Source organism: Scyliorhinus canicula, chromosome 22, assembly GCF_902713615.1.
Source record: "Scyliorhinus canicula chromosome 22, sScyCan1.1, whole genome shotgun sequence".
In the NCBI taxonomy this organism is placed as follows: domain Eukaryota; kingdom Metazoa; phylum Chordata; class Chondrichthyes; order Carcharhiniformes; family Scyliorhinidae; genus Scyliorhinus; species Scyliorhinus canicula.
In genome coordinates this window covers 7,445,793-7,463,113 of record NC_052167.1, presented here as the reverse complement: position 1 = coordinate 7,463,113, position 17,321 = coordinate 7,445,793, and the positions used below count along the sequence as shown (strand labels likewise).

General features: G+C 46.4%; 1 protein-coding gene across 2 annotated transcripts in view; it reads left to right on the top strand.

Annotated features, from left to right (window-relative positions):
• Positions 1-15,104, top strand: part of synpo2lb (synaptopodin 2-like b) — a 57,016-nt gene extending 41,912 nt beyond the window's left edge. Inside the window, exons 2-5 of one of the 2 annotated variants that reach the window (XM_038782661.1) lie at positions 631-782; positions 1,952-2,808; positions 10,028-11,004; positions 11,236-15,104. In XM_038782661.1, coding sequence (XP_038638589.1) covers positions 631-782; positions 1,952-2,808; positions 10,028-11,004; positions 11,236-13,110 — 3,861 coding nt within the window. In that variant the 3' untranslated portion in view covers positions 13,111-15,104. Of the gene's footprint in view, positions 1-630; positions 783-1,951; positions 2,809-10,027 lie in introns of both variants that reach the window. The other variant, XM_038782660.1, reaches the window with a different exon arrangement.
• The last annotated feature ends 2,217 nt before the right edge of the window (positions 15,105-17,321 follow it).

Sequence of the window (17,321 nt, the reverse complement as noted above, 5' to 3'; positions counted from 1 at the left end):
GTCGGCAACATCTGGAGACTGATTTAAATTGGAGTCAGTGAGCAGTCTTACAACACCAGGTTAAAGTCCAACAGGTTTGTTTGGAAGCACTAGCTTTCGGAGCACTGCTCCTTCCTCAGGTGAATTTGAAAGCTAGTGATTCCAAACAAACCTGTTGGACTTTAACCTGCTGCTGTGAGATTTCTTACTGTGCTCGCCCCAGTCCAACGCCGGTATCTCCATCTCGTAAATTGGAGTGAGGGATGTGCCTGGTTCAGAAGAGGTGCCCAATGGAAGTTTGTCTTCCCGGGAAATCCTTACATGGGGACTTCCAGAGGTATCCCAGTGCATCTTTGGTGTCCCTCCTGGGTAGGACACCCTGGAGATTGGAAGCTCTGGGCCAGTGGATGGGTGTAATCAGTGTTTGGTTTGACAGGATTGGGCTGGTTTCCGGAAACTCCAGCTCACCACGTCCAGGAGGATGGTCTTTTCATTTTATTTCTCCAGCCCACCTCTCAGCATCTTTTGGTGGAATACACAAACTGGTTCCTTCATTCAATCTCTGTGCATGGGATAAAAACAACTTTCAGTGAATCTCAGGCACCAATGCAGCTTCCCGCTATCTGGGATTGAATTTACTCCTTGTTACAGGTCCGGAAACGTGGGAAAGCTTGCAGAGCTGGACTACTGGAACGTGACATCCTGTTAACCATCAATGGGAGGTCTTGCAATGGAATATCCCACGCGGATGCCATGAACATCATTGACTCTTCGAATGGAACTCTGGCCATCTGGGTGAAAAGGTACCAGATCGGGACTATAAATGTATAAATATTGCACACTAGCTTTGAAATCACTTAGGTTTAGACAGTCGATGCTGATCGAATTATGATCTTTAAAGTGATAAAGGTGTTTGGTAGGATAGAGAGAAACTGCCTCAGTGGGTAAATCCAGAACAACATCAGCCCCTCAGCCATGGGCTCCTCTCTTTGTCTCTTCCTCTGTATGTCTGTGTGGGTGGGTGTTTGTGTGTATGTGTTTGGGTGTGTGTCTCTGTGCGTGTCTGGGTGTGTGAGTCTGTGTGTGGGTGTGTGTCTCTGGGTGTGTGTCTGTGTGTGTGTCTGTGTGTGTGTCTGGGTGTGTCTGTCTGTGTGCCTGTGTGTGTGTCTGGGTGTGTGAGTCTATGTGTGGGTGTGTGTCTCTGGGTGTGTGTCTGTGTGTGTGTCTGTCTGTGTGTGTCTGGGCGTGTCTGTCTGTGTGCCTGTGTGTGTCTAGGTGTGTGTCTCTTGGTGTGTCTGGGTGTGTGTCTCTGTGTCTGGGTGTGTGTGTCTAGGTGTGTGGCTGGGTGTGTGTCTCGGTGTCTGGGTGTGTGTCTCTGTGTCTGGGTGTGTCTCTGGGTGTGTGTCTGGGTGTGTGTCTCTGTGTCTGGGTGTGTGCCTGGGTTTGTGTCTGGGTGTGTGTCTCTGTGTCTGGGTGTGTCTCTGGGTGTGTGTCTGGTTGTGTGTCTCTGTGTCTGGGTGTGTGTGTCTGGGTGTGTGTCTGGGTGTGTGTCTCTGTGTCTGGGTGTGTGTCTGGGTGTGTGTCTGGGAGAGGCTGTTCGGGCAGGCACTGGAATGAAGGTGAGCAGCAACTGTGATGCCTCTGTGGTTGATCATCCTGCATGACCTTCCTCAATGAGCAAGATGCACATCCTGAAGGTGGGCATTTGGTTCCAGTTTGCTGATGGCTGGAAATATGTTCAGTCCCTTTTGGATCCACTGCTCTCCCCCCCCCCCCCAAACCAGCCCTGCCCTCTGGGGGGGGGGGGGGGGGGGCAATGTGGGATAGTATCTTTCACTGGATACCCCCCCCCCCCCCCCCCCCCCCCCCCCCGCCCCCAGTGAGGATGCAGTGACTCTGGGGAAAGCTACATATTCAGGTCAGTTGTCCAGTTGCCATCTTTCTGATGTCTGTAATGTGATTCTGCTTCTAGAGTTTCCAGCACTCCAGAATCTGGCAGCGACCACCCAGAGGCCAGCCTGCAGCCCACCCCCCCCAGCCTGCAGCCCACCCCCCCTGGCCAAGCTTCAAAAGTCACCGAGCCAATGCCCCAGCGACACAGTGAGAGCCGGGGGCAGCGGCTCAGCTACACCTCTCCCCCGGACAGTGAGGCTTATTACGGAGAGACAGACAGCGACGCTGACTACCCAGCGGGAGAGAAGCAGCGACGGCAGAGGAGGAAATGCCCCTCCGCTGCCCCCCGCCAGAACCTCAGCCACTTCTTGCCCAGCTCGGCTGATGAAGCTTCGGAGCTGAGTGAGTTGGACAGCGCCCCGGAGACCCCCCGAGCGCCCCCAGCCCGCAGCGAGAGCCCCCCTTCAACCTGCCCCCTCTCCCAGCCCCAGCACAGAGCCCAGCTCCCCCTGGACCAGCCCAGTCTGCCCCCAGGACTGACCCCCAGGAGCAGAGAGATGATGTTCCAGCCCCGGAGGGTGGAAGCCAAGATCAACATCTGGCAGCCAAAGGTGGAGGTGGCTCTTTACCCCAGCCTCAAGCCCATGGAGAATCCCAGTACCACCCACAACCCCAGCCCTACCTACCCCATCACCTGGTCTGCCCAGCACGGCACAGAGGACATCGCCAACCGGCAGGGCATCGTGGGCACATCGGAGGCTGACAGCGGATTCCAGGAGGTCAATGCCCACGCTGCCCCCCCAGAACACAAACTGCTGCCCACTCGCAGCCGGCCCTGTCTGAGGGAGATGCAGCTGGTGCCCATGGTGGGACCTGTCAACAACCCCGTGGCTGAAATCCTGACCACCACTTACAAAGAGAAGGCCAAACAAGCCAGTAAGTACGATTTACCCTGGAATAGAAGCTGAAATGATTTAGAAGCTGCTGTCTGTTTCTGGCGCTCTGGGCTGTGTTATGAGCAACTATTCAGGGATGGTGAGATCATGTCAATTTAAAGGAAGTGAGTTCAACTCTCAGAAGAGCCTGTCAGTTGCTATTTGTTAGGTGATAGCCAGAGGAATCTCTTTGTCAGACCCAGTTGTTTAAATACAGCAACTGCGATAACTGCACAGGCAGCTGACCATTTTTGGGTACGTAATCCTTTAAAGCTGTTGGAAGCCAACACAATTCTAATTTGCTGCTTCAAAATGACACAGCACTAACCTTTGAGAAGGGAGGTAGTTGTGAAGGGATCGGCAGATTCAGGTTTAATTCAAATTATGTGACACCGTTTTAACAACACCTCCCAGTGAGATGTACAGGAAGTGAGTAGAGGGGTTTGGGAGGCAAATGCGGCTTCAAGCTGTGGTAGAGAGGTAGCTGGGTGAAACACTTCGGGAAGACATTTCCATGGCGATCAATGAGTGGAAGCCTCTCAAATGTTGGAAGGAAACAATGGAATATCCCTAATTGGCTGATCGAAGAGCACAAATTGGGGATTACATAGATACATAGAACATACAGTACAGAAGGAGTCTATTCGGCCCATCGAGTCTGCACCCACCCACTTAAGCCCTTACGTCCACCCTATCCCCATAACCCAATAACCCCATCTGACCTTTTTTGGACATTAAGGGCAATTGTTAGCATGGCCAATCCACCTAACCTGCGCGTCTTTGGACTGTGGGAGGAAACCGGAGCACCCGGAGGAAACCCACACAGACACGTGCAGAACGTGCAGACTCCGCACAGATAGTGACCCAGCGGGGAATCCAACCTGGGACCCTGGTGCTGCGAAGCCACGGGCTGGAGGAGGTTGCAGCTAGAGTAGGGCAAGGCCGAGGAGAGATTTACAGATTCCGCAGAGCATTTTGTCCAACCCTGGTGAAATGCTGACAGCGATATTCTATTTAAACATTCCAAATTTAAAATTAAACGTGCCATAAATTCCATATAAAGAAAAGAGTTGTCGGCTGTATATTGGTTACGGCTGTACTTTCAACCATGATTCCATCATTCCCATCAGAGTTCAGAACAGTTTTCAGCTTTGTTTAATCTACTCTGGAAACAGTGCTCAAGACTTAGGGTTAGGAAAGGCATTTCAGTCAATGACATCTCTGTCAGAGACTTCAGCCATATCTCACTGTTTCGTACTTGTACTAATCACCACCAAGTTTATTTTTAAATAAGGTACTTGTTTAAATAAATTGACTGGAGGCCAGGGTGCACACAGGCAGGTGTCATAACCCATCACACAACCTATCGGTATGCGGTTGGGTAAAAATAGTCAAACTGACAGAAGCTGTTTTATCCATCCCATTGTCTGATTAGACAAGGGGCATACAAGGCGTTAGAGAGAGATTGACAGCAGTAGAATTTTGGTTGCAGTCCAGCATCTCTCAGCCTCCAGTCTCTGAATGGAACCGAAAAGCACTGATTAACGGTCGAAGGATTTGCAGAATGCAGAGATTTCAAACTCTGGAATCAGAAAAGAAGACCAAGAAACATCACATTTATGCAGGTAATTTACATGTTTCCAATAGTTACTGACCTTCCAACAGAAACCCTCCAAGGAACTGATGTATTTTGCATATAACTAGAATTTATGCAACTGAAATTGACGTCACATCCAAAATCCAGGGTGAAGTGAAAGATCAGAATTTCAACACATTATAATTTAACTTAATTTGTTTCAAATCAGAGATGTAAAAAAAACTATTTATTCTTGCAAAGACTTGACTGCAGATAACAGCACTAGAATATTTTGTAAATCGTTTTGTAATCACTTGAAAATGATGGGCAGATCGTTTAAATAATGTAATCAGGCTGGCAAGTGTTTGCTTTTGGATCAGTTATGTAGGAAATATGTATTAGGACTGCAAATATTCACTGTGTGTGTATGGATAATAATCCTTCACACAGCACAGTTTGTGTGGAATCATGCACATCCTACATGAGGATTAATTACTTGCATTAAACCTTGAATGTCTGCTGTTATTTTAACTTCTTTTTGGTGCAGTTCCTTCAGTAAAAATGCAAACAAAAGTAATCTCTTTTTTCTGCCCCAGGATATATTTTTAATATTGTGGGCTGTGATATTTTCAGTTATGTAGGCGACCCAATATCTTGTCCAGTGACAGTGGACGGAAGAGATTTCCTACAGTGGCTCTTTCTGGCCAAATGAGAATTATTGCCCTGCCATTGTTGTAAATGAATCTTTGATTTCACTACACTTGGGACGAAATAAATCTTCTCCTAGATAAACACTTGTCTTTTTCAGTGCTAGAAGGGAGCAGACTTCGATCAATGATACAGTTTCTAAGTGGCTTCTGTCTAAACAATTCAACAATGCTGGTGAATTTGATAGAAAGCCTCTGTTATTCACTTATTATTCCTTGTGGCTTTTTAGTTGAATGTTTTTTTACCAAAACCCAAAGTGGGATTGCTAACAAAATGAAACAAGAATATCATAAAATGGGGAAGTGGAGATTAAGTGCAGATTAAGTACAGAATTCCTGTATTTTCCATATCGCTTCAATTAACCTGATATATAAAAAAAACAACTGCACACAGAGAAGGGTTTCAATATCTTGGTGCTTTTCCACACATCCATAATTATTTAAATACACTAGCCAGTCCCAAATCAACACCTAACTAAACAATATGTTGTGCAATTCATTGAGGCTGTCTCATTGTCCTTTCTCTGTGCCAATTCTTAATAAATCGGATGAAAAATATGTGCAACCTTTAAAATATCTATTGAGAAACTTCAGCAGTGTTCTTGGGATATGTGTGCTGGTTGGGCTATTCGCGAATTATTTTATGTCGATCAGTTTAGAAGATTAATTGGTTACATTCTAAAATGAAAGACATCGGTCATCATTTGATAATTCAATTTATAACTAGCATAGTTTGTAAAATCTATATAAATATACTGTGACTACACGATCAGGTCATAGGCTGGGAACCCTGTGGTGAGTAACTCACCTCCTGACTCCCCAAAGCCTCTCTGTCAGATACAAGACAGAAATCAGGCGTGTGATGGAATACTCCCCATTTGCCTGGAAGAGTGCAGTACCAACAATATTGTAGAGGTTTGACGGCACCCAGGACAAAGCAGCCAACTTGATTGGCGCCCCCATCCACCACCTTAAATATTCACTCCCTTCACCACCGGCACACAGTGGCAGCAGTGTGCGCCACATACTAGACGCTCTCCAGTAACTTATCATGCCTCCCTTCATAGCACCTTCCAAATCAACAATCTCTACCATCTGGAAAGGCAAAGGAAACTGGTTCATGGGAACTTGCAAATTCCCCTTCAAATCACACACTATCCTGACTTGGAACTATATCGCCGTTCCTTCACTGTCGCTGGATCAATTCCTCGAATTCACACCCGAACAACAAATACCGAGACCCCCACATGCATTGCTGCGGTTCAACGAGGTGGCTCATCAAGGATAACAAGCGATGGTCAGTAAATGCCAGCCTTCCAACAATCTTTTTATTCCAGGAGTAGATATATAAATTTTTTTAAACCAGCCAATCTTTCGCTGAATTTCACACAGGAAGTTATGATTAAGTGAAGTTCGGGCAGCACGGTGGCCTAGTGGTTAGCACAGCTGCCTCACGGCGCTGAGGTCCCAGATTCGATCCCGGCTCTGGGTCACTGTCCGTGTGGAGTTTGCACATTCTCCCCGTGTCTGCGTGAGTTTCGCCCCCACAATCCAAAAATGTGCAGAGTAGGTGGATTGGCAGCACTAAATTGCCCCTTAATTGGAAAAAATAATTGGGTAAGCTAATTTAATTTTTTTTTAAATGATTAAGTGACGTTCTTACACGGCAGGATTAAAGGGCAGGGAATAATTGGCTCACAAGAAATTCATCCCCATTTTAAAGTCAAATGCTCTATCTGTATATAGAACATAGAGTGCAGAAGGAGGCCATTCGGCCCATCGAGTCTGCACCGACCCACTTAAGCCCTCACTTCCACCCTATCCCCGTAACCCAATAACCCCTCTTAAACCTTTTGGATACTAAGGGAAATTTATCAAGGCCAATCCACTTATCCTGCATGTCTTTGGACTGCGGGAGGAAACCGGAGCACCCGGAGGAAACCCACGCAGACATGGGGGGGGAACGTGCAGACTCCACACAGACAGTGACCCAGCAGGGAATCGAACCTGGGACCTTGGCGCTGTGAAGCCACAGTGCTAGCCACTGTGCTACCGTGCTGCCCATGCTAAAGATAGTTCAATATAAATTGGGTGGCACAGTGGTTAGCACTGCTGCCTCACGGCACCGAGGACCTGGGTTCAATCCCAGCTCCGGGTCACTGTCCGTGTGGAGTTTGCACATTGTCCCATGTTTGCATGGGTCTCACCCCCACAACCCAAATATGTGCAGGCTAGGTGGATCGGCTAAATTTCTCCTTAATTGGAAAAAAAATTATTGTGTACTCTAAAATTTATTTTAAAAAGTAGTTCATTATCCTCTGTCCATGTTTCCAATGGGAAACGTGTCCCAATGTACACTCTGCTGCCAATGGTGGATGAGTAGCACCTCTGCTGGGCGAATGTTGAATTGCAGCCTGACAAAGCTCACATGAGCAGGTTTCATTTAAAATGGGGACATTGGAATTGTATTTGGAGAAATTCACATGTCGCCCCCCCCCCCCCCACCTCGCCCGTGCCCCTTTGTAACTGGGAGACACGTGGGACAATGTCTCTTTTTGCTTCTGTGTTGTCCACCCCCGCCACTCTACCGCCATCAGCTAATGGAGCAGAGAGCTCAAATAAAATGGGGAATTGACCAGGTCTGTCTCGCCTATATCGCCCGATAGATACGAGTGGGGCTATTCTTTTAGAAAAGAGAAAGTTGAGTTGAGATTTGATAGACGTGCCCAAAGACTTGAGGGGGCTGGAGAGTGACTCGGGGAAAACCTGTTCCCATTGGTGGAAGGATCGAGAACCAGAGGAGAGCAATTTAAGGTAATTGGCAAAAAAACCAACGCAACAAGATGAAAAAGTGGTTTGGATCTGGAATGCACTGCCTGGCTGTGGCAGGTTCAGTTGTGGTTTTAAAAGCATTGGATCATAGATATAGACTTTACAGTGCAGAAGGAGGCCATTTGGCCCATCGAGTCTGCACCGGCCCTTGGAAAGAGCATCCTACTTAAGCCCACACCTCTACCCAATCCCAGTAACCCTACCTAACCTTTTTGGACACTAAGGGACAATTTAGCATGGCCAATCCACCTAACCGGCACATCTTTGCACTGCGGGAGGAAACCGGAGCACCCGTAAAACAGAAAGTGGACTATAGGGAACAGGCAGTGTACTAATGAATGAAAATCGCTTATTGTCACGAGTAGGCTTCAATGAAGTTACTGTGAAAAGCCCCTAGTCACCACATTCCAGCACCTGTCCGGGGAGGCTGGTACGGGAATCGAACCGTGCTGCTGGCCTGCTTGGTCTGCTTTAAAAGCCATCGATTTAGCTTAGTGAGCTAAGCCAGCCCCTAGAACTAGCTGAGTTGCTCTGACAGAGAGCTAGCACAGATATGGTGGGCCAAATGGCCTCCTGTACTGTCACCACTCTATGATTCCCAATCTGTGATAAACTCTGCCTTTTTTGCCATTTACAGTGAAGGGGGCTATCGTTTCTCTCGTAAGTATTGTTCTGAATGACTGGGGAGTGACGCGAGGATGATTTTGGAAGTGGATGATTGAGAGACATTCACATTTTGTATCAACATGCCAGAAGTTTGAATAATTTATCTTTTTTGTGCTGAATACAGGATGAAGGTTCAGACTGATGGACAATGAAGTTGCTCCCCTGTCTGCCACTGCCAGTTATTACGCACTCCTACCTCAGCTAAGATGAAAGTTGATGTTAGTGATAACTAACTCCTGCAATATCAGCTCAGCTACAGAAGAATGTTCCCATCAAGGGTCCACGGACCGTCTCCAGCCACCAGGACGTCCCAAAGCACTTTACACACAACTTTTGAAGTGTAGTTGGTGTTATACTGTGGGGAAAACTGGAGCCAATTTATTTATTTATTTTAAATTTAGAGTTCCCAATTCATTTTTTCCAATTAAGAGGCAATTTAGCGTGGCCACTCCACCTACTCTGCACATCTTTGCGCTGTGGGGGTGAGATCCACGCAGACACGGGGAGAATGTGCAAACTCCACACGGACAGTGACCCAGAGCCGGGATCGAACCTGGGATCTCGGCGCCGTGAGGCAGCAGTGCTAACCACTGCGCCACCGGCTGCCCGCCATTTTATACACAGCAAGATCCCGCAGGCAGCAATGAGATAATGACTGGATCATCTATATCAATGATGTTGGTTTGTGGACCAATATTGATCAAGGACACCGTGAGGAAACCACCCAGTTCTTCTTTCAATTAATGGCATGTGATCTTTTGCATCCACCTTCGAGAACAGACAGGTCCTCAGTTTAACATTTCACCTGAAAGACGGTGTATCTGACGGTGCAGCACTCCCTGGTACTCAGTTGTAGACTCAGCCTCGGATTCTCTGGAATGGGTTTCGAACCCTCAACCTCCAGACTCAGAGACCTGTGTGCCGGGGCTGAACTCTGCGCCAGGTTCAAAGGAGCCTTGGTTCCCTTTTGAACTATGCTTTGTTTTCCCTCTTGTGCTCATTCTCCAAAGGCCAAAGCATGTTTCAAACACTCTGTATTCCCTTCATGATAATTCTGGGAAGAGTATAAGTGGAAAGCAATGTTAGATCACAGCTTCCTGTTTAAAATACATTTGATTAGTTTAACCCTTTGTCAGCAGATGATTTCCAGAGCCTTTTTCCAGTTTTCACAACAACCTGAAAGCTTCACGACCTTATTTACCGATTGCAGCAAAACATCCCCAGTGACTTTGGGATTTGCAGTTGTTTTGAACAAGAGAGGATAAGGAAAATGAATCTGGTAGCTAGGGATTTCTTTGTTTATCTCTCAACCCAGAGCGCCTGATTCTCTTGTGTTTAAAGAAATGTTTGTACCTTCAGAAGGTGTGCCCATTTATCCTTCCCCGTTTTGTTTGAACAAGCTGTAATTTGCAACAATCTTTTGTGTTTGGACTTTCCAGAGCTCCATCGCAGTGAGAGCGTTCAAGAGAAACAAGTGAAGGAAGCCAGGACAAAATGCAAAACCATTGCATCCCTCCTCACCTCTGCACCCAACCCTCACTCGAAGGGAGTTCTTATGTTTAAGAAGCGCCGTCAAAGGGCAAAGAAATACACCCTCGTTAGTTATGGAAGTGTAGACGAGGAAAAGCAGAATATCGATGAGGACGGAGAATTGATACCAACTAGTGAGTCTGAATTTGATGAAGAGATGTTTTCCGATGCAAAAAGCTTAACAAATCAATCAACAGGATCAGACTGGGATGGTTCTTATCTGGATATTGAGAAATCCCAAACTGAGCCCCAGGGTTTAACTGAAAGTAAAGGGAAGGGCGTAATGCTGTTTGAACATCAGAGACAACGAGCAGGGGAGTACACGGTGGAGGATACTGCTGTTCAGAGACAACGCAATCTGCAAAAAAAAACCAAGTCAGAGAGTGAAGTGAGGAACTACAGCCTGATGAATGGTGAGGGAGCCTGGCCTCGGAATTCAGGTGTGTACGGTGGGTCCCCTGTGTCTGATATGTTAAACAGCTATGCAGAAATGAACCTGTCTCCGAGAGTGAATGTAGAGCCCAGTGTACCGGGGACGAGACCGAGTGAACAGCATCATTCACAGCACCTTGTACAAGGTCCCTCCTTCCTGTCCGGTGTCACAAACAGAACTGCAAGACCATTTACTCCAGGGTTTCAGCAAAGTCAGGCAACTCCAACATACTCTGTCTCTGCTCCAGTTTTATTCAGGAAAACTGCAGCTTCTGCAATGTCTTGGGAACAAGGTACTGAGAGAAACAAACCTGCAACGCCTTGCTCACCTCCATCAGAGGTAGTCTGTCAGCCAACTGTGAATCCTGTGACTCAATCTGTGACAGCAAAGAAAGCTGTAGCTCGAAAGAGAATGGGGACTCCTTATTCATCAGTGCCCGGTGTGATGTCACCACCACCCGACGTGATGTCACTGCCCTCCAGTGTGATGTCACCGCCATCCAGTGTAATGTCACCGCCACCCGGTGTGATGTCACCGCCACCCGGCATGATGTCACCGTCACCCGGCATAATGTCACCACCGTCCGGTGTGATGTCACCGCCACCCGGCGTGATGTCACTGCCCTCCAGTGTGATGTCACCGCCACCCGGCATAATGTCACCACCGTCCGGTGTGATGTCACCGCCACCCGGCGTGATGTCACCGCCACCCGGCGTGATGTCACCGCCACCCGGCGTGATGTCACCTCCACACGCAGTGATGTCACCTCCACATGCCGTGATGTCACCGCCACCCGGCGTGATGTCACCTCCACACGCAGTGATGTCACCTCCACACGCCGTGATGTCACCGCCACCCGGCGTGATGTCACCTCCACACGCAGTGATGTCACCTCCACACGCCGTGATGTCACATCCATCCGCCGTGATGTCACCACCACCCGGCATGATGTCACCGCCGTCCACCGTGATGTCACCACCGCTCGCCGTGATGCCATCGCCACCTACTTTGATGTCACCGCCACCTGCCGTGATGTCACCGCCGCCCACCGTGGTGCCGCCACCGCTCGCCGTGATGTCACGGCCGCCCACTGTGATGTCACCTCCATCCGCCGTTATGTCATCACCGCCTGCAGTAATGTCCCCGCCACCCGCCATGATGTCACCACACAGAGCAGCAGCGCGTTCACTGTCTCTAATGAATCCTTACTCGCCGCCTTTAGCTCCAGTCACTAGCACTGCTAAGTTCCATGTTTCTCCAGCATTGCCCCTACAAAAAGAAACTGAGGCCACTACTGCTACTCGTGCCAACACTCAGGCTCCCTCCATTGGGAGCACCTCATCAACAGCTTGGTCAGCCAATCAGCAATCTGAGAACCTGGCTACAAGAGAACAAAGAATTTCAGTCCCAGCCTCTAAAACAGGCATCTTGCAGGAAGCTCGCAGAAGGAGCACGAGGAAGCCAATGTTCACAAAGACAGAACAGGTCAAAACTTCACCAAACCCTGAACTTCTTTCTTTGGTACAAAACTTAGATGAAAAGAAGCCAGACCATTTTGGGGCTGGATTTGAGTCAGGTCCTGAAGAAGACTTTTTGAGTCTTGGTGCCGAAGCTTCGAATTTTATGCAATCCCAGGCACGCAGGCAAAAGTTCCCTCCTCCTGTTGCACCGAAACCTTCCTTAAAAACCCAGTTCATTGACAATGGTTCTCCTCTTGTGAATGGAAACACCGCACCAGGAACACTCCAGCTGAAAGGAAAGGGGGCAGATCTCTTTGCTAAAAGACAAAGCCGTATGGATAAGTTTATTGTGGATTCAGTGCCCACGTATACTTCACAGGCAAGAGGACCATCTCCCACTCCTTCACTGCCCTCAACATGGAAATATTCTCCTAATATCAGGGCTCCACCTCCTATTGGTTATAACCCCATGTATTCACCATCCTATCCACCAGCAGCCTGTAAATCCCAAGGAATAACATCAGCCACCAAGACGGAAAGAAAGTGGAAACCAGGAGGAAACCAAAAGGTGGGAATACAAGCCATTGATTTCATGAGGCACCAGCCATATCAATTAAACCCAGCAATGTTCAGTTTCAATGAATCCAACTTGGGAACACAGAGCTTACAAAAAAGTACCCCGTCCAGACAACCTGGCCAACAATCCTTTATCTCGACGAAACACGTCCCTGTGAAGACAACAAGAGCTTGTGAGATACAACGCTTTTCAACCCCATTGCCTACCATGACTCCCACTGTCATTGCCCCAAGATCAGCTACGACACTTGCTGAACCGGTGTGGATGTCGGCACCTCCCTCTCCACCACCAGCACCAGTCAAAATATCCACTGTCAACTTTCCAGCACCTGTGGCTTCCAAACAAAACAGGAAGACACGAGAAGGAAGCCAGGAGGTAACCTCTGAACCTAAAGCGCTTCACTTCTCATCGAAGGAAGACATTCAAATGCAAAAGAAAACATTGCATCATGTCCCCAGACCGAGATTCTCAGCTGTAAGAGGTGGAATGAATCCTCACACATGGAGACCTGGCTCATTCTAAGAATAAAATATGTTTACATCCATCTTGATTCTTAGTGAACAGTTGAAGATTCTTGGACATAAAGATGACTTTATACCTTAAAAGGATTGAAATAGCTTGTATTTATGTGGCATTATTCATGACCTCAGGATGCCCAAAGTGCCTTACAGACAATGAAGCACTATTTGAATTGTAGTCACCGTCTTCAGAGAAGAAACATGGTAACCAATTAGTGCACAGCAAGCTCCCACAAACAGCACTAGAATAAATGACAAGATCAGCAGTTTTAGGTGTTGATTGAGGGATAAATCTTGGCCAGGACTTTGGGTCAATTCCCCTGCTTCTTTGATTAGTGCCATGGGATGTTTTATAGAAGAAGGCTTTGCTTTAATGCCTCATCTGAAGGACAACACTTCCAGCCTCCAGTACAGCCAGGAACAACAGCCTGGATTCAGTGCTCAAGTTTCCTGAAGTGAGACCTGAATCCACAATCTTGTGTGTTGGATGCAAGAGTACTACCCACTGAGACACAGCTAACACCAAGGAAATGTAGTAGTAAATTTGAGCACTTCATTCATAAACAGGAAGTCTTACAAAGAGCTTGTCTGTATGTTACTGGGTCATGGAGATTGGCTTGGCACAGTTACTTTTTTTTTGCATTACATGTAGTACCTCGTTTTCTAAAATACATTGGAATGAGTTGATGCAATGTTGAGGTCTCCCAATGCATTGTAATTATTCATTAGAATCTACTGCAGGTTCCTGATTAATAAAAGATTCCCATCTAGAGTTGAACAGAATTGACCATGACACAAACAGTGACATAATCCTTCCCATAACATTTCAGTGGTCGGACAGGAAGTACATCCTTCTGCTTTGCTATTGGCTGGATTGCTACCTAACATCACAGCGTTGCTTTCCCTTCTGTTTAAAATTGCAGCAGGTGCGATTTTCTGGCTCTTCCTTCCAGCAGGAATTTCCACTCCCAACAAAGTCGACTCCCCACCACGGCACCTTCCCTGCGGCAGGACTGGCCAGCTACGCAAAAGGACCTTAACATCAGTTCCCTGCTGCTGCTGGAAAACACGCCGAGAAGGGGTGGGGGGAGTCGCCCACACAATCCATGAGTCTATTGTGTGACATGTATTAAATATTTATATATACTTTTGAATTTGGGCGGTACAGTGGCATACTGGTTAGCACTGCTGCCTCACAGCATTGGGGACACAGGTTCGATCCCGGCTCTGGGTCACTGTCCGTGTGGAGTTTGCACACTCTCCCCGTGTCTGCCTGGGTTTTACCCCCACAACCCAAAGATGTGCAGGGTAGGTGGATTGGCCACGATAAATTGCACCTTGCCAAAGCCACGCAAAAGGACTTGGTTGCCCCCTGGTTTCAGCCCACATTCAAATGTTTCAATCTATGAATGATGAGTGATTACACTCATCATTCTAGGCCCTGAGCAATAGCATTGGTTTGTTAGTTATGTCATATAGCATGTTGAAGTGGTGACAGTGATTTGTTGAAAAATAATCGTAATCTCTTGTAGACCCAAAACAAAATGAGGATATGATGTGGCAATGCCGGCAGTGGACTGTGGGTGAGCACAGTAAGAAGGCTTACAACACCACGTTAAAGTCCAACAGGTTTATTTGTAACCACTAGCTTTCGGAGCCTGATGAAGGATCTGCGCTCCGAAAGCTAGCGATTCGAAACAAACCTGTTGGACTTTAACCTGGTGTTGTAAGACTTCTTAAAATGAGGACAGACTAATGACCAAAGTTGGTATCTGGAAACACTGAATTCTGTTTCCTTGGGGAGGGTGTTTCTATTGCGAGGCAAAAACATCCATTATTCTGAGCACTACTTGGAGCTCTGATGGTTTGTCCATTTACACCCGTGTTTCCAATTTCTAATCTTAATAATAATCTTTATTGTCACAAGTAGGCTGACATTAACACTGCAATAAAGTTACTGTGAAATGCCCCTAGTCGCCATACTCTGGCGCCTGTTCGGGTACACAGAGGGGGAATTCAGAATGTCCAAATTACCTAACAAGCACGTCTTTCGGGACTTGTGGGAAGAAACCAGAGGAAACCCACGCAGACACGGGGTGAATATGCAAACTCAACACAGTGACAGTGACCCAAGCCGGGAATCGAACCTGGGACTCTAGACCTGTGAAGCAACAGTGCTAACCACTGTGCTACCATGCCACCCGTAAGTTGAAGTGGGGAATGTGGGCATCAATTCCACTACCTCCTACATACAAAGCAAGCGTTCTACCATTTGAGCTAATTCCCCAGTCAATCTTTCACTTGAGTAGCCAAAATGGGGGGAAAAACATTACTGTGTTAGCATCATCCTTTACAAGTAGAGTTGAACATATATATATTAATTGCATGAATGACATTTAGTGCTGACTACTTCATTATTTTAGCATGGGCGGGATGCCCATTGTGGCCAATGCTGTCTCATTGGAGCGAAGACCAACATTGGACTCTTTCTTGATCACCTGAGCAGATCTAACATTGAGCTGGTTAAACTCCCCCATGGCAAAGCACAGAAGTCACTCAGTGTGTAAAGTGTTTTGAGGCATTTCAGTGGGAAAAAATGCTAGTATAATACAAGTGTGTTAATTATTAAAACCAAATTATTTGTGCTGGATTATCGACAGGGGTGACCTTTGTTTTGTTCAATAACTGAAATTCAATTGCAGATTTTTTAGAAGATGATTAACTGTCTCTTAAAAACCTCTGCTTTCTGAGAAGTTGAAAGTACAATATGTGCCATTCGAGAACGAGTGAGAAAAATTGATGATTGTGTACTTTTGATGTTCCTGGTGTTAACAATTAAGATGAACAAGGAATTTGTGGATACAATGTGAGGTAATTAGTGACAATGGACAGAGAGAGTGGGATTGCTGGAAATGTCAGGAAGTTGAATCAGAAGAGTGGTTTCTGTAAGTGGCGAAGGAAGCAGAGTAAATGGAGCTAAGGGTGACCTCAATGATCTGTGCTGGTTTAAGCTATAATGTCTAATATTGTACGGGTAAATATTTTGCAATATTTTCTTCACAATATGGTTATGAGCTACTGACCAATCACTGAGCTCCTGGAGAATCATTAACCTTTAATAGTGAAAATCTTTACTTTTATTTGAAGATTCGCACAAAACTCCCAAGTGCCTCAATAATTAATGTTTCCTAAATATTAGTCTATCTGTTTTAGCCAAATATTTAGGTTTTTGCACTGTAAGTGCCAATATGACTTGCAATACTGATCCAAACTGAAGAGTTTCATTTTTTTTTGGGTGTGTAAAGCTGGTAAAGTTTGTAAACCCTAACTCTGATAATATTCACCCCTTCATCACCACAATCCTGAGCAAACTGAACTCAGGAGATTAACACGTGTTTTTTATTTGCGTAGCTCGTCCACTTTGCACACTGGGCCCACGCATAAAACCATCAACAATAGACAGACAATAACAATTTTACCAAACGATAAAGGAATTGTAATTCAAGAACAAAATACTCCAGATGCTGCAAATCTGGAATAAAATCAGTGAACGCTGAGAATATTCAGCAGATCTAACAGCATCGATAGAGAAAGAAAACAAGTTAATGTTTCAGGTTAATAGCTGTCTCTCAAACAGACTCTGTGATGAAGGTACAGGTGAATGGCGATCAGGGAAAAACATTAACTCAGTTTCTCGCCCCACGGATTCTGACTGTTTCTAGCATTTTCTGTTTTTAATTGGCAGGAATTATTGGGTATAAACCCCACTGCAGCCAGCGAGAGTTGAGTGTTGTTATGGGGGTGCCTTTCATGTCACAGATTGCTAATGAAAGGGGGGATTTGCAAACCGTTTTTCATAGGCTAAAGGACACATCAGACCAGCGTGGGTACAATAAACAAAGCAATCTGGCTTTGCACTTTACCAAAAGGTGATAGACGTGCCTTGTTTCTAATAGATGTAGCGTTACTTATTTTTTTTGAAAACTATATGCGTTTATAAGAGTTTCAATGTTTAAACTGTGTTATGTATGCTGATGTAAAATAATAAAATGTGATTAATTGATACAAATTGTGGGCTGTTCAACGAATGAAATTTGATTAACAGATACATGGAGGGACATAAATGTGTCTCTGGGACAGACTTAGTGATGGGAGTTAATGTGAGTCGCTAGATTCCTACTTAAGGCTGGTTTAGCTCAGTCGGCTGGACAGCTG